This window comes from Salvia hispanica, chromosome 5 (assembly GCF_029641045.1).
Source record: "Salvia hispanica isolate PSC_SH4W2 chromosome 5, Shi_PSC_v1, whole genome shotgun sequence".
NCBI classification, from domain to species: Eukaryota; Viridiplantae; Streptophyta; class Magnoliopsida; order Lamiales; family Lamiaceae; genus Salvia; species Salvia hispanica.
Window position 1 is genome coordinate 23,969,984 of NC_142696.1, and position 24,455 is coordinate 23,994,438.

The 24,455-nt window shown below is 35.8% G+C and overlaps 3 protein-coding genes, 1 long non-coding RNA gene and 1 pseudogene across 4 annotated transcripts; 1 reads left to right on the plus strand and 4 right to left on the minus strand.

Moving 5' to 3' along the window:
* Nucleotides 1–368: 368 nt before the first annotated feature.
* Nucleotides 369–1,948, minus strand: LOC148926479 (wall-associated receptor kinase-like 4). The gene is made up of 2 exons (XM_089057881.1): nucleotides 1,260–1,948; nucleotides 369–1,008 (listed from the first exon to the last, which is right to left on the minus strand). The coding sequence occupies exons 1-2, from the start codon at nucleotides 1,867–1,869 to the stop codon at nucleotides 947–949; spliced, it is 672 nt and encodes a 223-aa protein (XP_088914007.1). The 5' UTR covers nucleotides 1,870–1,948; the 3' UTR covers nucleotides 369–946.
* A 1,818-nt stretch (nucleotides 1,949–3,766) lies between these two features.
* Nucleotides 3,767–6,459, minus strand: LOC125189667 (uncharacterized). The gene is made up of 6 exons (XM_048086922.2): nucleotides 6,078–6,459; nucleotides 5,903–5,958; nucleotides 5,578–5,757; nucleotides 5,466–5,528; nucleotides 4,042–4,520; nucleotides 3,767–3,920 (listed from the first exon to the last, which is right to left on the minus strand). Exons 1-6 carry the CDS (start codon nucleotides 6,457–6,459, stop codon nucleotides 3,767–3,769), a joined length of 1,314 nt encoding a protein of 437 aa, XP_047942879.2.
* Nucleotides 6,460–7,581: 1,122 nt separating this feature from the next.
* On the plus strand, nucleotides 7,582–8,474 carry LOC125186070 (uncharacterized). Its single transcript, XR_007170356.2, has 2 exons — nucleotides 7,582–8,131; nucleotides 8,211–8,474. It is a non-coding gene; the product is annotated as an uncharacterized LOC125186070 (long non-coding RNA).
* A 4,385-nt stretch (nucleotides 8,475–12,859) lies between these two features.
* On the minus strand, nucleotides 12,860–15,686 carry LOC125189666 (uncharacterized; annotated as a pseudogene).
* A 3,999-nt stretch (nucleotides 15,687–19,685) lies between these two features.
* Nucleotides 19,686–21,173, minus strand: LOC125189665 (uncharacterized). The gene has a single exon (XM_048086920.1). It carries the CDS (start codon nucleotides 21,171–21,173, stop codon nucleotides 19,686–19,688), a length of 1,488 nt encoding a protein of 495 aa, XP_047942877.1.
* Nucleotides 21,174–24,455: the final 3,282 nt, after the last annotated feature.

A 24,455-nucleotide genomic window follows, 5' to 3' on the forward strand; every position in this document is an offset into this window, starting at 1 on the left:
CACTGCCCAACGTTCGTAAAATGGCCATAACTTTCTCCACAAAACTCCGATTTAGATGTTCAAGGTACCCACGCGAAGCTATTTCGAAGACGAAGAGAATGATATGTATTAAGCACTGATTGGACTTCAAACTCGTTGGCAGATGGGCTCGAACAGAGGCTGCTGAACCTTGACACCTTTTTTGCACCTTTTCCTATCTTTTTGTATCATTTATCAACAAACACGTCAAAATACCAAAATATATAATATATGCAATTTAAGAACATAATTTGCAAGATTGACATTTAAAAAGAGCCAAATCTAGGCCTTAAAAACATGCAAATCCCGTGTTTATCAATATCATGTATGGTAACTTGAAATAAATAGAATTAGGGAGAAAAAGAACCAACTTTGGCATCCTCCACGTAAGTAAGGATTTCCCTCAAACCCTTGCACACAGCGACATATGTATCCTGTAACATCATAATATATACTCTCTCCGTCCCATAAAAGTTGAGACAAAACTTTTGGCCACGGAGATTAAGAATTTATATTAAATAAATAGGAGAGATGAAAAAAGTAGGAAAGATAAGAGAGAGAGTAAAGTAAATTATGGAATAAAGTAAGAGTGATTAGATGTTTTGTCTTTTGTTAAAAAAGGAAATGACTCAACTTTGTTGGGATGGACTAAAAAGGAATACGACTCAACTTTTATGGAACGGAGGGAGTATTAACACAAACACTCTTTTCATCTAGGCATGCGTAAGTGCTGGAATTCATAGCTCGGCTGCAGTTCTCAGCCCCAACGGTCCACTCCAAGCGCACTACCGGTGGCCTTGATGCAGATGCCCAATTATCATTTGCCAATGCCGTTGAGTTATTCAGATAATATAAAGGATATGAAAATACGGTTTCATTTTTATTTGTCCTCTCCTGGATAAAGGCATAGCTGCGTGGGAAAAGCTTTTTACGTTGTTCTCTTCCACTCAAGTATATCAGTTTTTACTTCCAAGAAACGTCCTCCCTTTCCTAAAATAGTTAGGGAATTTGGAGACAACAATAAATTTAATGCGAGTTTGATAAAAATGAGTATTTAATAATTTTAATGCGAATTTCATACAAATTAATAAGATTAGAATGCATAAGATAAGTTGAAAATATTGAGATGGAACTTGCATATTTCAAATATTGAGATCTTGTATTAATTGATAAATAAAAAAAATATGAACAGATTATATAATTAATCCTTAAAATATTTACTTTTGAGTTTTGACAATTACCGTAGCCTAGTTTTTGATGGCAACAACCATTAAAGTGGCAATCTCCGAAGCCGGCATCACTCTTGCCAGGACAAAACGCCGAGCAGCCGCCAAGGACGGCACTTTCGTTGGATTGCAGCATCATATCATCACACCCGATTGCAGTGAGCACGTTTCCATATGGAAGCATATATGGAGTTCCCGAAAAGTTCACAGACATACTATGTTTATCTTCCGTTGACAGATCCTCATCATAGCAAGCTGAAATCGTGTAGGGGTTTAAGAGCCGAATGTAAGATTGATCGAATTCAATCACTTGTTTTTTCATAATGGAGAGGTAAGCTTTTGGAGGGTCAGTGGATGAGTCGCAGTTGATGTCAAAATATGGGTTGAGGCTGCAATTTTCGCCAACTCCAAATGGATATGGAATGAGTAAATCACCGCACCGGTCGAGGCATCCCGGTTTGGCATGAAGAGTGGCGGAGAGTAGTGATGGTGGGAGAATTAGGAAGATAAAGATGATCAGTTGTAGAGGTGACAAGTGAATGAGTTTTGCTATCATGGAAAAAAAACTTGGCTTAAAATAACTCACTACTTGACTTTGGAGACGAGCATTATATAGGTTTGGCATGTAGAGCGGCAGAGAGTAATAGTGGTGGGAGAAGTAGAAAGAAAGAGATGATCAGTTGCAGAGGACACATAGTGAAAGAGTTTAATTGAGTGAAAGTGCATAGGTATCATCAAAAAAAGCTTGGCCTAAAATAACTCACTACTTGACTTTGGACATAACTATTAAATACTTCCTCCGTTCCATACCATAGTAATGGAGGAATTTCTTTTCGGCACGGAGATTAAGAAAAATTGTGTTAGGTGAATTAAATAAAGAGAGAATAAAGTGAAAAATTAAAAAAGTAGAGGGATGAAGAGAGAAAAAAGTAAGAGAGAGTAAAATAGATATGAAAAAATGTGTTGACTTTTACTAAAAAAGGTTATGACCTTATTACTTTGGAACGTATCAAAATGGCAAAATAACTCTATTACTATAGAACGGAGGGAGTACGTATATAGATTTTTGACCGGTTCAAATATTTGACTAAAACATCTCACTAATTGACTTTGGTGACAACCTACTTATCTAAATAACTAGTGTATTGTCCATTTTAAGACATTCTTTAATTTTATTATCTCACTTTCACTTTAACTATTAAGATGTTCAAACGCTTGGCTTAAAATATCTCTCTACTTGACTTGGGAGACGACTAAGACTATTAAATAAATTGATTTTGTCAAGTAGCACCCATTGGAACATTCATAGATATAAAAGAAACTGAATTCTTTTAAACAACATTATGAAAACTGTTGACAGATGAAAAATATACTATAACTATATCATACATATATAAGGTATAAAAAGAGAACTAATTAATTAATAGTAGAGTGGACATCTTTTTTGGTCCATGAACTTTGTCAAAGTATCATTTTAGGTTCATGAACTTTGAAAATATCATTTGAGGTCTACCAACTATGGGTTAATATCAATTGAAGTATTCTTTTACTATTTTCAAGTTTTTCTGGACGAAAATACCCTCAATATCTTTAAGGGTATATATTTTTAATAAACTTATCATAATACTCATATTTTTTATAAATATCTTTACTATATATTTTTGATGAATTTTCTAAGTATAATTTGACCTTCAATATTATCACTTAGTTTTGTGACATGCAAGAAAAGATCCTTATTTGATTTTTTATTATTAAAGAAAAGTTGTTTATACAATTTTAAAATTCTTTAATATAAAAAATTAAAGAAGCAATTTTACTTGCATGTCACAAAATTAAGTGATCATATTGAAGGTCAAATTATATTTAGAAAATTTGTTAAAAATATATTATAAAGATATTTATAAAAAATATGAGTATATGATAAGTTTATTAAAATTATATACCCTTTAAGGTATTGAGGGTATTTTCGTCCAAAAAACTTGAAAGTAGTTAAAAATTACTTGATATGATATTTTAACCCATAGTTGATGGACCTCAAATGATATTTTTAAAATTCACGGACCTAAAATGATATAGTTAAGCATAGTGGTTTAGCACCTTATCCTTAAGCATAAACTTAAAATTTCGAAGGATACCTGGAAATACCAGTAGCGGATATCGACAAGGAAGAGAGGAGAGAAGCTATTTATCTAGAAAATGGATTTGATTTTTTAGAATTAGATACTCCCTCTGTCCTCCATTATCCATTATGTGTCTCACTTTGAATCTGAACGGATTTTAAGAAATATAGAGTTAAATGAGTTGAAAATGTTAGTCGAACGTGAACCCCACCTTTATATATTAGTTTTATAATAAAGTTTGAATGAAAGTGGATTAGTTGAATGTGAGTTCCATTACCAAAAGTAGTAAAAGTAAAGTGAGATAATTAATAAGGTACAGTAAAGGCAAAAACTGGTCCTGAATATATGCTCATTTTATGATTTTGTCCTATACTTTATCTTTTGAATTTTTGCATCCTGATCCTACACTAACAATTCCTTCGCTCTTCGGATCAAAGTATCAGAATTTTTGCTTCTTTCCTCTTCTGTTTTATCAAGAGATATTGGCCTTTGCCCAGTAAGAAGCTCGACAAGAACAACCCCGAAACTATAAACATCGCTCTTCTCTGTGAATTGACTTGACCGAAAATATTCAGGATCAAGATATCCAAACATCCCTTTTAACCAGAGTAGTTAAGTGAGTTTGATATGTAGCAATAGTCCTGGATGTTCCAAAATCTGATACTTTGACAACAAACTTTTCATCTAGGAGGATATTAGTAGACTTGATATCCTTGTGATAGATAGGCACAAAAGATGCAGAGTGTAAGTACGCCACTGCCCCAGCTATGTCTGCTGCGATTTTCAAACGCATGTTCCATGTACATGGAAATTCACTACTTGGATCATGTATTAGATCAAATAGTGTCCCGTTTCGCATGAAATCGTAAACAAGCAGAGGAACCTCAGTTTCCAAACAACACCCCAATAATTTGACCACATTCCTATGATTTATCTGTGATAGTATCACCCCTTCATTTATAAATTGTTCCAATTGATTCACCTCAACCAACTTTGATTTTTTTATCGCTATAATCTTACCATCATATAACATCCCTTTATAGACAGTGCCTTGCCCTCCTTGTCCAATAATTCTGCTCTCATTAAAGTTATCTGTAGCCACCTCCAACTCCTTTGCTGGGAAAACTTTTGTTTTTCCAAACGCACCTTTATTTGTCTGTTGTTGCAAGAGAAGACCACCATTTCGTTTAAAGAATTTAGCTTTTACCATAATTTTCTTTCTCTTTTGCCGCAATTTATACCATCGAGATTATAAGTAGAAATCCCAATCCAGATCCTATACTTATATGGAAACTTCAGAGTGAGAAAATTAATAGTAAAATTTACAAAATAAAAAGACGTCAATTGAGCCACATATATGATTATTACTTTCTTCCAAACAATAAAGGTTTGATTTGAATTGAAAGAATTATGTAAAATTCAAAATTTTATCACATTTTTAGGAGAACTAACTAGCATCTATATTTTCCAATTTAATCATAAATTGATGTATATATAATTGACAAATTTTATAACAAGGAATAGATCTATACCATCTATTTTTCCATTCCAATGATCCAGATTGATTATTTGGTTTGATTATCTTAAGTGAGTCATTTATTTTCGGGCGGTATTTATGAAAATGAGGTTTTGTTAGTTAATGGAGAATAATAAAGTAAGAGAGAGACTAAAATAGAGAGAAAAGTAATAGAGGGAATGCCAATAAAAGGAAATGACTCATTTAACTTCGGGCATCCCAAAAAGGAATATGCATAGCAATGGACAGAGGGAGTATCAAACAGATTGATATGAGAGTTGAAACATTATACTGTTACCTATGAAGATAATCATCTTGGTTTTGGATGGTGGCAGCGGAAGGTAACATGTGCCATCTTTTTTCCCATCACCAATATACCATTTTGGACATGAGCAGAGAAATGTCCCCGGAAGGTTTTTGCAAATTGAGTTTGAGGCGCATGTATTAGTTGTATTATCAGCGCATTCAATATCAGCTCAAAAGATAATCACTAGTTGAAAATTTGATAAAGCATAAATCTGTAGATGAATTGCCAAATAGTAAATTATTATAGCATAACAAGGCAAAAGATTAGAGGTTACCAACCTTGGCAGCCTGGATTGAGGTAGGGATTGCCTGTGTATCCTTCGGAGCAGTTGCAGAGGTACCCTCCAAGCGTAGCATTAAAATCAACACATTCACTAATGTTTCGACATACGAAGTTAGGGAGATCCTGCTGGGCTTCTTTGCAATTCATCCTTCCGATCCTCCAATCCAGTGCCATGCTTGGCTGAACAATTTGACCTTGGATCACTTTTGAGTAATTCATAAATGGAACTTGTAATGAACCATCTCCATCTTCATTGTTAGTGTATTCAATGAAATATTGGAACTTGTCCTTCGTTCACCAAGATCAGTCCAATTATATTCAAGGTACGATGTACCTGCAAATGATCCAACACATACTTCACTGTCTACTTATGTCAAGCTCTTTAATGGGGTAATAGAGAATGTTTAGAAACCAAACATCAACTGATTATTACCTCTTGGAATTGGTACTCTGCAGCAACCATCACCTGCATAAAATGTTGGTCCATACCTGCACAGTCCATACAAACTATCACCACCTGCATAGATCTGATTGTCAGAGCAAATGGCTGCGCAGCTGCTGCGTAAAGAAGTTCGCCTGTCTTGTCCAACAACCCCGTTAAGCATAACATTGCAGCCAATGGCGGTGATCGGTGATCCAGTTGTCATCTGATAATCGATACTGCGTTTTCAACAAATAGATTTTCAAGCTCCGCTCAACTTGATAGTCTGACTCTGACAAATTGAAGCAATTTGAAGATAGGTTCATGTAGTTGACAAGCTCAACTTGATAGTCTGACTCTGACAAATTGAAGCAATTTGAAGATAGGTTCATGTAGTTGACAATAATTTTCGATGAGTTCAGCTCAAGGATTTCAGCCTTGAAAAGACGGAGGAAGGGTGTGGCGGGGTGGGTGTCCTTGTTGCAAACAACTTCAAAAGATGGCTCCAAGAAGCAATTTGGACCCACACCAAATGGAAATCGAATCGATACTTTCCCACATTGATCCATGCATCCACTTCTGGCAGGTGAACTTGAAGAGGGAATTATTGCTGGCAGAGAAGCAAATGAGATAGAGCCAAGTTACCGCAAGCATGTATTCATAAGTGGTTTTTGTACTCCCTCCGTTCCATAGAAATAAGTGATTTGGAGTTGAATTGGTAAATTAAGCGAGAATGATTGTTAGTGGTGTTTGTTCACGTGGAAAAGTTTCCTAAATGGATATAGACTATTTTTATGGAATGGACGAAAATGAAAATATGGTCTATTTCTTTGAGACAGAGAAAACTTGAAATGAAAAGAACTAGGGGAGAAAAGAAACTAACTCTTGCATCCTCCCGGTAAGTAAGGATTTCCCTCGTACCCTTTTGGGCAGCTACATGTGTATCCTACAATATGATAATAGTCATCAACATAATCAACACAATCACTCCTTTGGTCTAGACACGCGTAAGTGCTAGAACTCTTAGCTCGGCTGCAGTTCTCAGCGCCAACGAGCCAGTCCAAGCGCACTACCGGTGGCCTTTTTGTTGATGCCCAATTATCATTTGCCAATGCCGTTTAGTTATTCAGATAGTACAAAGGATATGAAAATACGGTTTCATTCCAATTTTTCCTCTCATGGATAAAGGCATAACTACATGGGAAAAGCTTTTTACGTTGCGATTTTCTGCTCATGTCAATTAGTTCTGCTTCCAAGAAACGTGTTCCTGTGACAGTGAGTCAAAATCATATTTTAGAAAACTAAATTAAAATTTGTGTACGCCCTCTTTCTCCTAAAATAGTTATAAGGATTTGGAGACAATACTAATTTTGATGTAAAATACTAAAATTCATTGATTATGAGGGAAAAAAAACTAATTGAAATCGTCTTAGTAAATAATGAGACTAAGAAATCCGCATTTTTTGACCAATGGTAAAAGGTAAAAATGAGGTTGCCCCTTTAATAAAATTTGGATAAAGCAGGATTGCGGTTTAACTAATATTTTAGTTTTAGAGTATTATTATGATTTTTGAGAGACATAATGTCTTTATTATATTTTTTTTCTATAATTACATTTTATATTTAAACTAATGTATTCTACTCCCTCCTTCCACAAAAAACAGGGCACATTTACCATTTTTGACCGTGCACAAAAAACAGAGCACATTCATTTATGAAAAGTTTTCAGCAAATAATAACCCTACATATTATTCCTACTTCTCACTTACTTTTTCTCCTTCTCTCTTATTTTTTACCTTTCTCTCTTACTTTATCAATTCTACATTAAAACTGGTGATTGTCCTATTCATTAAACCTTATCTTTCTCCAAATAAGTCCAATATGGTCATCTTCTTCCCAGGCTTCCTTCCCCAATTCACTGAACGAACCCCAATCTCATTTACCGCCGGCGTCGTTTATTCAAATTACCTTCTCATCTCAAGTCACCTTCTCATCTTGGAAGGTTCTCCACCACCACTCACTTCATCACAGGTTTTCTTCCTCCTCAATTTTTTTCGAAGGGGGCGACCATGGCTTTTTTCGGCCAACCCATAGGACAAATTCGACCCTCTTGGCTGCCGGGGAGGGGCGACCGCACCCTCCTGCCCCCCCTGGATCCGCCACTGAACCCAAAGATGTCATGAAATTACTCATAGCAGTCGACATCAAAACAACGCTGCCCATCCTTGCGTATTTATCACGGTAGGTGACGTCCAGATTTGTTAGATCTATTGGCAGTTTCATGGCTACTGCTAAGTGTGTGAGAGAGAAATACTTGCAGGGAAGCCAATACTTTTTGCTTCGGAAGCCAATGAAAGCATCGGCCGCCATTGCAAGTGTGCAGACGGCAGAAGCTGCTGCAATATACATGCCTATCCATGGCATCGTTGAATCGAGTGATTCTTGCTCAAAGTAATAGCAGGAGTAGTATAATCCACGAGCTCGAAAGCTTGCTCGATTATTTCGATTTGTGCTTCTCTTTGATTTTGATTGTACCACAGAGTCTTAGTTCAATGAAAAGAGTATCAAGTCTTTGCCGTGTTAACTCAAGTCGTCCCTGGAAATTATGGTTGAATATTCCACCTCAGAAATATAGTCATGTCACTCATAGTTGAAAAACCTTGAAACTCCTAAATTTGCAGGCAACATGCCAATAACATTCTTCATCAAATGTGCAAGTCATGTATTCGGTAATTGTTTCGAGTCAAATCATAAACATATATACGAATTTAGGACCAATTGTGTGACAACTAGATAGTAGTTCAGCTGTGGCCTAAATTTATAATAATTAAAAAAAAAACTGAAGAGTAAATTCAATTACTAATCGAGATCGAGTATACTGATATTCTAAACCTTAGAGTCCACAATCCAAGCCCAAGGCCAAGCTACAAATTCAGCCACAAAAACTTGTCCACGGCAAAAAAAAAAAAAAAAAAAAAAAAAAAAAAAAAAAAAACAAACTTGTCCAGCCTAATAGTGGACAAGCCATAGCCACAAATCACATTATTTTTTCAATTGTTGGTATATTTTAATTCAATTAGAATAAAAATTATCAGACTATAATAATTAGGAAAAAACGCATAATTTAATAGAAAAATTAAATTCAAATCTTCGTTGTATTACAAGAACGGAAAAATTATACAACGAAAATTATCGACATCTCATATTTTGAAAGTGGAATAAAGAAAAATTTAAAAGAGTGAAGATTGGAATGGTGTGAAAATAATGAGAGGAATGGGTATATTTTTAGGGGAAAAAAAAGAAAATTCAAAAAAAAAACAACAAGAAATTCGATCTCGGGCGGGAGCCGCGGCACCCTATTGTGGACGCTCTTATTGCCCGATTAGCTAGTATTCGATCTTATAAACTCAAGCATCGGGAGAGGTGAATCTGACACCCGATGAATTCGTTGGATTTGAATTCGGCCTACTCTATATTTCTTATTTTTGGCTCTTCTCGGTATGAACTGACCGACCTCTTATCGCAGCAATATACATTTATCCACGGCTCGTTGAGAAGCCAGCAGTATGTTTCTAAATCAAGTTCTCCTGTATAACTGTGTTCACCTTTTCCTTCAGGTCGTACATGTGACGGACAATATCAAACTACAGTTGCACAGTGGCGTATCCAGTATAGGAATAAGTTGTACCCCCAAAATTTGAGATCTTTACTATATATTGTCGAGCCTTTGTAAGGAAAGCTCTATTGGTTAGTAGGAAAATACCTCTTATTCTTCATACTCACCCAAGTTCTTCCTTGGGACGGAGGAACCGAGGGAATAGTATTTTGTTTGAATACAAAACTTTCAATATTTATTTATATTTACTACATTGCTTTTTTTCTATTAGAAAAGTAATAGATATTTCCTTGAATAATTTATATTCATTATTATATTTTTGCTAATAAGATTTACAAATATTTTATCAATTATTTGGTTATTATATATTTATTTTTCTTGTAGTAGGGTCATATTCTAATTCTTATAGCACCCTAATCCAAAATTAAGACCAAATCTCCACCCTTGGATTTTAAAATGAGTGGATAAGATTAAATCTTACGAATCTCAATAAATAGTAGACAAAATATCAACAAAAGGGTAATATCGTCATTATGTTATAATATGATAATTTTCGTGAATGTTTTTTTATATCAATATAGTGTATTACAAATATAAAAAATATGGCATAAGAATATCAACACTAGTACAAGAAAATATCAACACATATTTATTGAGATTTTTTCATGGTTTTATTGAGATTTTTTGATGTATTTGTTGATAAAAATCTGTTATCAACATTTACGAAAACTAAAATAAAAAATATCAAATTTCATCATCCGAACGTCGTCGGAACATATGCAATTGAGATCTCGTTGGAATCCTTATAAAATTATCTTTAATTTGGTATATTTTTTGTGAAAAAATTATTTAAATCGAGAGAGTTACATAAATTTAAAGTTTTAAGATGATTTTAATGAGAGGGAATTGACATTAATACCCTCTAATTTTATTTATTAATTTTCGTAATTAAAAGTATAATCCATGTGACATTATTTCAACCACTAGATCTTTTAATTTAATGGCTAAGATTTAGTATTAGTTTAAGATTGCTAATTAGTTAGCAATTGAACACTCCCTTATGGTAGTAATTGCAACTTTGTTCCAATAATTTATATTCAAAAGATTTACTTTAAGGATATTTTATTACCACTATATAATTATTATATTTATACTAATATAAAATATTCATAGTTAACAAAAATATCTAAATAAGATATTTTCCACTAACAAGACAAAAGAAAAATGATCCGATCGAATTTTAAAGCTTCAAATCGATATAAATATCGCACCCCCGAATTAAAAATCGTAGATACGCCACTGCTGTTGCAGCCGACAATCCGAACAAGTCATCCTAGGCCCCACTCGACTTGGCTCTAATACCACTTGTTCAGATTGTCGACTGCAACAATAGTTTGATATTGTCCGATTTGATCAATAATCTACATATTTTTCAAAATGATCCTATATTTATCAAAATGTAATATGTGTAATCTTAATGGACTAGATAATTTAGGTCACTCAATATGTGGGTTTGAATGAGTTTTCTATTGTCACTCTCTCGATATTTTCACATTTTTTTTGTCAACGTCAATTATGGTGGTTTTTATGTTCTCGTTGTACATGACGTCGGAGCACTTTTGTATGTATCACATATTTAGGGTTTAGTTTTATCTTAGTTTTATGATGGTTTCACCGATTTTGGTTCATTCAACTTTTTTTGGTCTTAATTTGTGAAGCTTTCTTTGCCAATTGGCCTCTTTTTTTTCAAATCTATACTACTTTCAAATCTATATTTTAAAATTCTCATTGAACTAAAGTCCAATACCATAACGACTAAAAGCTTGGTCTTCGTATGTAGTGGTGGATGAATGATGATGGAAGACTCTGATGCACCACATAATTGTGCTTGAGAATTCAGCGTATTAGTTGTTGACAATTCCACCTTATACATGTAGTAATGTCCCTCGAGCCACTGTAGAATACTGCTGCATCAATTGCAGCTAGATTGCTTGCTGTAATTAATCAGATGCCTATCTTAATTTTGCTTCCTAGTCGCCTATGATATATTTGTGGCTTATGAAGGAATTAATGAAGACATTTTTGCAGCTCAAATGCTCTATATATTGAGCTAAATTCTATTCATAAGGAAGTGTGCAAGAGTTACAAGAACAGTCTCCTAATTTTATGTTTAGGGCCCAAAACCGTGATAGTTTCTGGGCTCATTTGTTAAAGCCCATGCGAGAGTAGTCCACCTAGAGTTTGCAATTTGCATGGGAAATGGACATCTCACCTTGGTTTGTTATGACTTTAGTTAATTTTTTTATACTCCCTCCGTCCACAAAAATATGTGCAATTTCTATTTTCGTCCGTCCACAAAAATATGTGCATTTCATTTTTGGAAAGTTTTATTAATTTAATAATATAGGTCCTGCTAACCATGAACACTACTTTAATCACCGTTCTCCTTCAGTCCTTCTTAGATTAGATTTATCTGTAAATTAGAGAATCAAATATCTAGAATAAGCTAAACAACTCCTAATTTTATCTTCGCAAGATTTTAATAGTGTAAAATACTATACTTGTGAATAATACGTGGGCCATGGAGTTAAAGGCCCAATACCATGATAGTTTCTGGGCCGAATTTTAAGGCCCAGCTAGAGAGTTTGCATGGGAAATGGACGTGGTCTTGCTATGAATTTAGTTTTAGTTTATCTTTTTGTTAGTTGTTGTCTCCGACTCGATTTCCTTCCTAGATTAAATTTATCTTTATATTAGATTTTTCATATAGGATTAGTGTTAACTTGTCACCTTAGTCTTTCGAACAACATGTTTTTCATATAGGATTAGGGTTAATTTGTTCCACATTGTCCATACATATGATTTTAAGAAGCAAAAGCATATAAAAAGTTATAACCAACATAGATAAGAACACACATTTTATTTTGCAACTGAAATCCCAAAACAGATAAAAGTTATAACCACACATGATTAAAAAAACAATGGATAAATTACACGAAAATTAGTAGTACTAGTGTACTACTATACTAGTATATTAATATGAACCAGTGCCATGGATGCCCTCCACTCAGGGACGGATGCAGCTCATAGCTAGTACGGGCAAATGCCCCACCTCAAATTTCATCACATATATATAAAATATACATTATAAAATTAATTTGTTGTAGTTTCTCACTATTTGCCCCTCTTGAAACTCTTAAATTTTATCTATGTATAATTTTGCCCCTCTTTATATAAATTCCCGGCTCCGTCCCTGCCTCCACTCGTCAATCCTAGCAGCTTTCTCCACATCCAAACTCGGAAGCTCACGCTGCTGCAGAATTTGAAGAATCTCATTGCTTTCACCAAGAAGAATCGCAGCTCTCCTCCCACTTTCTTCCCTATCTCTGATGTCCTCTATGTGACACTTCAACTAATGACTTTCACTAGATTGGTGAGATTCACTTAAAAAAAATGTCAGCGATGGAAAATTTTCGCTGCGAATTACCGACGGAATTTTCCGCGGGTGAAATATTTCCTTTTTTAATTAATGTATTTTTCGTCGGTAAAAAAAATTACCGATGAGCTATTTACCGACGGATTAGGGTCTAAGGTAAATTTTCCGTCGGTAAAGAGCTCGTCGGTAAATTTTTTACCGACGGAATTACTGACGAAAATGCATTAATTAAAAAAGGAATTAAATTACCGACGGAAATTCCGTCGGTATATCGTAGCGAAAATTTACCGTTGGTGATTCCGTCGATAATTAGTAGCGAAAATTTCCCGTCGGTAATTCCGTCGGTAAATTGACATTTTTTTGTAGTGATTGTGATAGATATACTCTCAAATAGCGCGTCACCACCTTGGTTCTCGCCATCTCCCATTCCTAGCAAGATCGTCTTTGTAACCCTGTACAATGAGTTAGCAGCTATAACTCTAACAGGCCAGTTTAGAGGGTTCTGCATTATAATATCACTCGTCTGAGGCATAAAATCTGTCACAATCGTTTTTGCAATGTTAGAAAGGTTTTGAAGTGTTTCCTTGTGTGTTTTGCCTCTCACTCTCGTGCTCTTGAAATCTATCTCATCCCATTTTTTGTACATTTCAACACCATCCCAAACCACTACTGCTGCTTTTCTGATGCTATCTAACTCCGGATCTGTCTAGTGTTTCCTCGATAAGCTTCACGATAGGCAAGCCCTCGCTAATACAGACCAATAACTGGTTTGCATTCTCATCATCAATGTTGTGCAGAGCAATTGAAATGGCTGTCAAAGTCAGCACGGGCAGAGACCAGCAATTTGGAGGTTCTTGAGTATGTAAGCTTGGAATTTGGGTGCTGTCAAATCGTCCCACCCCATTGAAGTTTGAAAATCTGTTTAGAATTTGGATCAGATCCTTGGGCTGCTTTTTTTCGCCTACTTTTATCAGCTTATCTGCCTTGTTGCAGATGTTGTTGAGGATTTTAGAAGGCAATTGTGGCTCACCTTCAAGTAGAAGAACATATTGGTTAAAACCAACATGTGCTCCCACTGAAACAGGTTTTCTATTCTTGCAGAAACAAAAGAATAACTGTTCTAATAAATATAGCAGGGAGGAACAGAACTAGTTTGGCAGCCAAAACAAAGAGAATCTGAACCCTGATGCAGAAATTCAGAACAAATCTTACAGCATTGCGAAGCAACTTCTTGCATACGCGGTTTTGAAGTTGAGAAGGAAGTGATCTGTCTCTCCACTCGACCAGCCTCCAAGTCCAGTACTTGTCAACCTTGACTTCATCTCTGAAGCTCTTTTGTTCCGTCTCAGAAATCACAAAGCAACGAACCATTTCAACAGAGGAGCAATAGTTCCCATTGCCACTCCAATAATCTGAATGATTAAAATCCATACTACAAACCAGCTATAATTCGAAGTAAGAACCTCTAACTTTTTGATGAGACCAGCATCGTACTGAAAATCTAATTTTTCAATCCAAACGCTTATGAAAAATAGAGCTGCGAAAACACACAAGAGCCCAGAAATAGAAGAAATGGCAGACCTTGCGTGAACAAACTGTGGGCTGCTAGTTGCAGCCATCACCCAATACGCTTTTACTATATTTTCAAGTTCAACACTGCTAAATCTTCCCCACTCTACTCGTCTATTTGAGACCGATTTGTGCATTTCATTATACTTCAATCCTACTCCTGGAACCATCAACGATACAGAACATAACGCCGCAAGGAAGAGGAGCATGATGGCAGTATATGCACTCCGTTGAGACTGAAGCACATTTAGCATAGGTCTGGCGCTATGCATCTGAAGAAGAGAATGTATACATTTCCAGCAATAGTGATGACTAAAATGCCTAAAGCTGCCATGTTTAGTACATTATCGTTATTCTCCGTAGAACCCAATGATGTCATGAAATTATTCATAGCAGTTGACATCAAAACAAGGCTGCTAATCCTTGCAAATATGTCAATGGCGGTCATTTCCAAGCTTGTTAGATCTACGGGTAGTTTCATGGCTACTGCTAAGAGTGTGAGGGAGAAAGAGTTGAGAGAGAAATACTTACACGGGAGCCAATACTTTTTGCTTCTTAAGCCATTGAAAGCATCGGCCGCCATTGCAAGTGTGCAGACGGCAGAAGCTGCTGCAATATACATTCCTATCCATGGCATAGGTGAATCAAGTGAATCTTGCTCTGCAGTAGTATAATCCATGAGCTCGAAAGCTTGCGCGATTGTTTCGATTTCTGCTTCTCTTGGATTTTGGTTGTACCACACTACCACAGACTCTTGGCTCAATCAAAAGAGTATCAAAAGAGTCACTGTAGTTAGTACTTGTCATATCAAAAGAGTTTTTTTCCAAGCTTGTTAGATCTACTGGCAGTTTCATGGCTACTGCTAACACTGTGAGGAAGAAAGCGTTGATAGAGAAATACTTACACGGAATCTAATTCTTTTTGCTTCTGAATCCAACGAAAGCACCGGCCGCCATTGCAAGTGTGCAGACGGCAGAAGCTGCTGCAACGTACATGCCTATCCATGGCGTTGTTGAATCAAGTGATGCTTGCACATCATCCATGAGCTCGAATGCTAGCTAGCTAACTCTATCGTTTTGATTTCTGCTTCTCTTTGATTTTGCTCGTTATTACCATATACTACCAAATGCTATTTCGATTAAAATTATATGCATCTTTCTTTTCCTTTGAAAAAGTAGTGTCAATCAGTCGACATTGTCAGGTTAGTTGGGTCGACTCTCATCTTTGATCAAAGACTTTAAAATGCTAGGTCTGGAACATGCAACGTGTATGGGATAGTACTCCCTTCGTCTCCGCTATTAAATATCTCATTTTTCTTTTTTCATTCGTCCGCCAATAAATGTCTTATTTCACTTTTACTATATTTGGTTATTAGACTCTACTTCCACTAACTCATTCCACTCATATTTTATTATTAAACTAATTTCTTAAAATTCGTGCCGGTCAAATACGAGACATTTACTTGTGGACGGAGGGAGTAAAACACAAGCCGTCATTTGCAATCAAGAATAACTTTTCTCCATTTCATTGTTGTGCATAAAAATATGTTCTCGCATAATAGTCACGTATTAATTGAAATAATTTTTTTGAACAATATATTTAAGAAAGTTGTACTCTGTCATAGTAGCAAAGTAAAAAAGGATAGCATAAACTAAGTAAAGGGGCTATTTTTGGAATGGGCCATTTGGGTTATATTTTCAACTCTAACTCTAAATTTTCAAGTTTTGAACTAACCCATCGGGCCAATCAACTTCAAAAGATTTGCTTATAATTTTCTTAAATATGAGGAGTATATTTTTAATAATAATTTTATATCTATAATAAATGAATAAACATACAAATGAGTGTTATTTTAACTTAAAACTAGATACTAACTAGCTCACAGAAATACAAAAATACTACTACATTTTTATCCTAAATAATTATTAGATTTTTATTTAATGTCTCACATCAGCTGTGAGACTAATTGGCATGGACTCAGACTAGTCTTTTTGGATGAATTCTTTTGTTTAGTCTATAACAATCAACATTAAGACCTGATAAAATATTTATCACCATAATTCTCCTCGTTATCTAAGAACATGGTGTTTTGACCCACATATGGTTTAGCCTATTAGGAAGTCTGGGTCATGCCAGAGCAATCATCAACAGAACATATAGTTGGAACCATTCAACTTAACAGTGGCCCCCGTCTCCCCGACATAAGGTTCAGAATCATACATGATGAAAAAATAAGGCAGAAAGCAAACCCAAATTTCTTCATTTGTTTAAGACTAAAATATACCTCTAAAAGTGGATGCCTATAAAATGCTAGCAACGTGTGGAACAAGCAACGTGCATGTCGATGTTTATTTTATCTCAATCAACCACGACCTGTCTTTTCTATCTTCACTTTTATTTATTTTTAACTTTTTATTCTTTTCTTTTCATTGTACTCTTTTCGTTTTTTAAAAATAGCAACTATTTCCATTTTGGACCGTTTCTTAAAAATAGAAATTTTAGAATCTTTCTATTTTAAGGCATGGACCCCACAATCCACTAACTCTACTTTCACTACTTTTTCCCTTTCTCTTTCTTACTTTACTCATTTTTCTTTTCCTCTCTCTTACTTTACCAATTCTTCTCACTTACTTTACCAATTGTGCATTAAAACCGGTGTCGTTTCAAATGTTTCTATTTATTGAATGCGGAGGAAGTATGATTTACTTGCACTAACTAAATCCCGTTGGAAATATAGAAAAATATGAATCTCATTAAAATTTTGGAGAGAATGGTATAACATGCATGTCCTCACTAACCCTTCTATGAAAAACAGTAGCAGTTTTTTGCCCGTTTTTCATATTTTTATTTTTTTATCATTCAATTCATCCTAATTTTCATCTATAATTACCCAATTCATATATAACCACTGTTAATAAGACGGATTTTGCCGAGCGAGAGTTCCTGAACATAAAGACTATGAGTATTATACGCTTACCGTCGTTCAAGAACATGATCTCTAAGGATTTAGGGTCAAGCTTGTTTTAAACATAATTTTCTTTCACCATTAAAATCAAACTAATGGATCCTAACTTGATTTAGAATTACTTCAAGTCATTTTACTTTCTACTCAAATAAGGATTATGTTTAATTTTACTCTTCCTGCAGTTGAACACTTCTTAGAGAATCACATATCTAGAATAAGCTAAAAAAAATCTCCTAATTTTATCTTCTCATGATTTTAATCGTGTAAAATACTATACTTCTGAATAACATATGAACTAGAGATTTAAGGGCCCAATACCATGATAGTTTCTGGGCCGAATTTTAAGGCCCAGCTAGAGAGTTTGAATGGGAAATGGACGTCTGCATGTACAAGCGTTGGTCTTGCTATGAATTTAGTTTTAGTTTATCTTTTGATTATTTTATTAATCACTCCCTCAGTCGCCCAAAGTTTGTCCTATTTTACTATTTTCGTCAGTTCCACAAAGTTTGTCCCCTTGGAATCTTACTAAAAATAGATATTAAATACACTTTGAATCTCCTCAGTATGGTACCCTCATTCCACTACACACCTTCATTTAATACAAAGTCAAATAATTTCTTAAAACCCGCGACGAGTCAAATTGGGACAAACTTTTGGGGACGGAGGCAGTAGTTTGTTAGAGCATCCGCAATAGCGGACGAACGCACACCCTAGCGACCGGCTAGTGGTTCAGGCGTGTCGTTCGTCCGCTATAGGAGTTGGCGAATGCGGTCGGACGAACAGGGTGGATGAGCGGTCGTCCGCGGTCGGAGGGCGTTAGCTGATCGCTCGTCCACTATTGTGCGGCGTCGATTGGCGATCCGCATTTTTAATTTTTAATTTTTATTTTTTTATTTCAACTCTATATACGGCTTCTTGCACTTTATTTCATTTACACCACTCGTGTTAACGAGTTTCTCTTCCTCCTCTCTTCGTTTCTCATACTAGTAGATAAAAAATGGCTAGTGATGGTGATACGCGCAGCGAATTAATGAAGAGTTGTGAGCCTATATGTCCGGAGAGATAAATCAATTGGAGCAAGAGTTCTTGCGCCAGCAGCAGCAGCACTGGCGGTCCCTCACCCCATCTATCATCGAGCAGTAGTCTATCGGGACCACCTTGGTGTCCACAAACGGTTGTTTGACAACTACTTCGCTGAGGAGCCGCGGTTTGGGGAGTCCTTTTTTCGGCAGGGTTTTAGAATGCACCGACCGCTATTTCTGAGTATCGTGTCGGCTTTAGAGCGTCGATACAAGTATTTCCAGTTCAGGGAGGATGCAATCAGATAGTTAGCCTAAGGAGGCGCGGCCGACATGGTGAAGATGTTGCCGGTCCAAGCCACGGTGTGGCCACCGCCAGTGTACGAATGGGGATACCCCGGGGGTTGCCTAAAGGGTCCAAGCATTTGCCGATATTTTCCAACAAGAAGCCATATTCGACTCCAGGATGATATAATTGAAAAGTTATGGTCGCGTAGGATTGCACGCTGATATCTAATGTAATATGTTTGAATCATTGTTTTTTTTTACTAGACTTTTTTTTTTGGATTGTACTAGGTAATTTTTTTTTATTTAATGAAATTATTATTGCACTTTCTCCTTATTCGTGCCGAATTTATAATTCTGTATTTGTGAATTTGTTTGATTGTCTAGGGCGTCGGCTAGTCCTAATGCTTGGTTGTGGGAAGACTTGTGGAAAGTCATAGTGATGTGGCAAGAGGTATATTTTGTTAGTCCTAATACTAGGCTATTGGTTAAGGCGTCCTATTATGGATGCTCTTAGTTGTTGTCTCCGACTCGGTTTCCTACCTAGATGAAATTCATCTTTATATTAGTTTCTTAATATATGATTAGGGTTAATTTGTTGCCTTAGTCTTTCGAACAACATGTTTTTATATGACTCATCAAATAGACATGCATCCCAGTCGTGGCGTCAACTGTCGTACACTTAACCATATATATTTTCTCAATATTGAATTGCTAGTTTTCCATCATCTATGCATACGATTTTAAGAAGGAAAAGCATATAAAAAGTTGTAACCAACATCGATAAGAACATACATTTTATTTTACAACTGAAATTCCAGAACAGATAAAAGTTATAACCACACATGATAAAAAAAACACCATATAACTGAAATGCAATAAATTACATGAAAATTAGTACTATACTATATATCCAGTGCCATGGATGCCCTCCACTCGTCAATCTTAGCAGCTTTCTCCACATCCAAACTCGGAAGCTCACGCTGCTGCAGAATTTCAAGAATCTCCTTGCTTTCACCAAGAAGAATCGCTGCTCGCCTCACACTTTCTTCCCTTTCTGTGATGTCCTCTCTGTGACACTTCAACGTTATGACTTGCACTAGATTGGTGAGGCACACTGCTAGAATATTCGAGATGGTGATGGATATACTCTCACATAGATCGCCATCATCTTGAAGCTCGCCATCTCCCATTCCTAGCAAGATCGTCTGAGTAATCCTGTACGTTGAGTTAGCAGCTATAACTCTAGCAGGCCAATTTAGAGGATTCTGCATTAGAATATCTCTCGTTTGAGCCATAAAATCTCTCACATTCTTCTCTGCAATCTTTGAAAGGTTCTGAAGTGTTTCCTTCTGCATTGCGCCTCTCTCTCTCGTGCTCTTCAAATCATTGCCATTCCATTTTCTGTACAAGTCAACTTCATCCCAAATCACATGTGCTGCATTTATGATGCTTTCTAACTCTCCATTTCTGTCGAGAGTTTCCTCGATAAGCTTGACGATGGACAAGCCCTCACGAATACAAACCAATAACTTGGGAGCATTCTCATAAGCTATGTTTGTAAGAGCAACTGAAATGGCTGCCAAAGTCACCACGGGCATAGACCAGCAGTTTGGAGGTTCTTGAGAATGTAAGCTTGGAACTTGGCTGCTGTCAAATCGTCCTACACCATTGAAGTTTGAAGAATTCTGTAGAAGTTGGATCAGATTCTTGGGCTGATTTTTTTGGCCTACTTTTATCAGCTTATCCGCCTCGTTGCAGATGTTCTTGAGGATTTTAGAAGGCAATTGTGGCTCACCTTCAAGTAGAATAACATATTGGTTAAAACCAACATGTGCTCCCACTGAAACCAGTCTTTTGTTCTTCCAGAAACAAAAGAAAACTGCACCAACAAATTTAGCAGAGAGGAATAGAACTAGTTTGGCAGCTGAAACAAAGAGAATCTGAACCCCAATGCAGAAACTCAGAACAAATCTTAGAGCATCACGAAGTAGCTTCTTGCAAACGCGGTTTTGAACTTGAAAATTAGTAAGTGATCTGTCCCTCCACTGCACCAGCCTCCAAGTCCAGTAGTTTTGAACCTTGAGTTCATCTCTAAAGCTCTTTCTCTCCATCTCAGCAATCTTGAACCGCGAAGCAGTAAACCATCTCAATAGAGGAGCAATAGTTCCTATTGCCACTCCAATCAACTGAATGCTTAAAATCAAGATGACGGACCATTTATAGTTTGTAGTACTCATATTCTCAAGCCTAATAGTAAATGTACTGGCCCTATAAAAGTATGCATACAAAATTATTGCCAAAACTAGAGCTGTGAGAAGACACAAGAGTCCAGATGTAGATGAAATGGCAGACCTCGCCAGAACAAACTGGGGGCTGCTAGTCTCAGCCATCACCCAATACGCTTTCACCAAATTTTCAAGTTCACCACTACTAAACCGTCCCAACCCTACTTGTCTATTTGAGACCGATTTGTGCATTTAATTATACTTCAATCCTATGTATCTTTTGGCTCCTGGAACCATCAACGACATACAACATAACATCACAAGAAAGACGAGCATGTTGACAGCTGGTGCAACTTGTAGGGCCAAAGCCACAGGCTCATATGCAAATTTATACATCTGAACAAGATGAATGCATAAATTTCCAGCAATAGTGATGACTAGAATGCCTAAAGCTGCCATGTTTAGTACGATTTCAGTACTCTCCATGGCACCCAAAGATATCATGAAATGATTCATAGCAGTCGACATCAAAAGAAGGCTGCTCATCTTTGCAAATATATCAATGTAGTTGAGTGCCAAGCTTGTTAGATCTATGGGCAGTTTCATGGCTACTGCTAAAAGTGTGAGGGAGAAAGCGTTGAGAGTGAAGTACTTACATGGGAGCCAATACTTTTTCTTTCTGAAGCCACTGATTGCATCAGCCGCCATTGCAAGTGCACAGACAGCAGAAGCTGCTGTAATATACGCGCCTATCCATGGCATAGCTGAATCAAGTGCATCTTGCTCTTTCTTAAAGGGTGATGGGTCTTCGCATTGGGAACTCATGATGTCGAAAACTAACTCTATCGATTTGATTTGTGCTTCTTTTTGGTTTTGGTTGTACCACATGTTAAAATTCTAATATCTTGTCCCACATCGGCTTGGTGATGATCCTATTTCTTCTATATAAGATGGATAACCCTCCCCCTTGTGAGGCCTTTTAAGGGGTGAGTGACTCATTTCTAATATGGTATCAGAGCGGGCCCAAGTCGATGATGGATTTATTTCTTTATCTCTTCTCTTGCCTACCCACGTCGATGATGGATTTATTTCTTTATCTCTTCTCTTGCCTACCCACGTGATGGAAATCCGATGTGTCATTCCGGCCCACACGTGAGGGGCGTGTTAAATCTCTCTATATCTTGAAATCCGATGTGTCATTCCGGCCCACACGTGAGGGGCGTGTTAAATCTCTCTATATCTTGAAATCCGATGTGTCATTCCGGCCCACACGTGAGGGGGCGTGTTAAATCTCTCTATATCTTGTCCCACATCGACTTGGTGAGTGACCCATTTCTAATACCACACATTCTTGTTTACCAACATCTCCTGCTATTTCAATCAAACGAGTAGCAAGTCTTTGCCGCGTTAACACAAGTCGTCTTTGAAAAGTAAATTTTTCATTAAAAGTCCGACGTTAACACAAACGAACTGAATTATGGCTGAATCAGCAGAATTAGTTGCTGACAATTTCCACCTCATTAATGTAGTTAGCAAATGCCCCCACAGTTCAGTTTATTCGACAGGGTTTGTTGACAATTCCATCAACCCCATACATGTGAAAATATCCCATAAGCTAGATGCAAAAAGCTTGTGAAGAATAATGTTGCATTTTGATAAAACTAGTATTAACACCCGTACTATGCACGGGACATAAGATTTTCAAATATTGAATACAAATACCAATGAAATTATAGAAAATAAGAATTTAAAACAATAGAAAGATTTACAGAAATAAAAATGTACTTATCTAAGAAACTTATATATGTTATCAATTGCTAACTCATCATTTAATTGCTAACTACAACTAATTTAAGACCATCGGATTTTAGAAATCTTGTGGCCTATAATTTGTATGTGTAATTTTATTTTTTTATTTTTTAATTTAAAAAGATAATAACAACTATCAAATTTAGGTTTATAAACACAATGTCAATATAGTCTATAAAATATATCAACACCAAGATATGAGAATGTCAACACAGTTTCGTATTGACATTGTGCAAGCATTATATTGACATATTATGATAGCTATTGTGATATTACCTGCTTCTTGAAAAATATGAAAATTTATGAATTTTTTTTCAAATTTTGACATCGAAACATATATGATAGTTTAAATCATCTTTAATTTGATATATGTAATGCGAAAAAATAATTTAAATTGAGACAGTTATATGCATTTAAAGTTTTGAAATATTTTTTAAAAGTTAGTTATAACTAATTTGTTATTGACATTAATACCCATATTGACATTTTTTTTACATTGTATTGATACTCGGAATTGAATAATCTTAGCCCTTAATATAGGTTGAGGCTACAATTTGGCCCTGACTCCAAATGGATATGGAATGAGTAAATCCCCGCACCGGTCTAGGCATCCCGGTTTGGCATGTAGAGCGGCGGAGAGTAGTGATGGTGGGAGAAGTAGGAAGATAGAGATTATCAGTTGCAGAGGCCACATAATGAATTAGTTTAGTTGAATGAATGTATTGCTCAAGTGTAGTGTTTTAAGTAGAAAAGCCTGGTTTAATATATCTCATTGCTTGACTTGGGAGACGGCTTAGTCTATTAAAAAAATCAATTCAAATATTTGATTTTTAAAAGATTGTAGTAGCATCCAGTGGAATATTCAAACCTGGAGTATATATGTAACAATGAGAATTGAATTCTTTTAATAAAATTATGAAAATCAACATGGTTAGCATACGTACCTGCTTCCTTAAGCATGAGATATCATGGGAAATCAAAATAATTATGAAACTAGTAGTATTCGTTTTTAAGTTAAAAATTGTGATTGTTGTGGCTTGATAGGGGAGAAAGGAGAGAAGCTGAGACAAATTAGAAAATGGTGGATTTTGATTTTTAGAAAAAAAAAAGTTTTAAAGTTTCAACAACGTCGTGTTTAATTTATTGGAGTGGTGCCACGTCAAATTTAATTTTGTCGTATCAATTTAATTTGTACGATAATTTGAATTGTGAAATCATCACAACAATATTTAAATTTATGTATTAATCCAAAAAATAGGTAAAAACCAAGTTCCCCACTCCCTTTTAAAAACGACAAAGACCATAAAGACTAAAAGTTTGGTCTTCTTAATGGTAAGTATATTTGTAGATATTTGATTAGTAGTTGAAAGATATTTTGTAATCATCTCTTACATTGTTATACTGGCGTCTGGACGAATATATTTTCATAAATCTTGTACTATTAATTTTTAGAATTAAAATAATATTAAATTATGGAATTTATGATGATGTTAGAATAAGAGTTCAGAATTAGAAGGAATTTTAGTTAGATTAGGATTATGTTGGTTAATGGTTTTTCCCTACATATGAACAGGTTTTCTCATTGTAATTGTGAAGTCTGCTATAATTTTTGTCTGTAGTGAAAGATCCACGACTTGT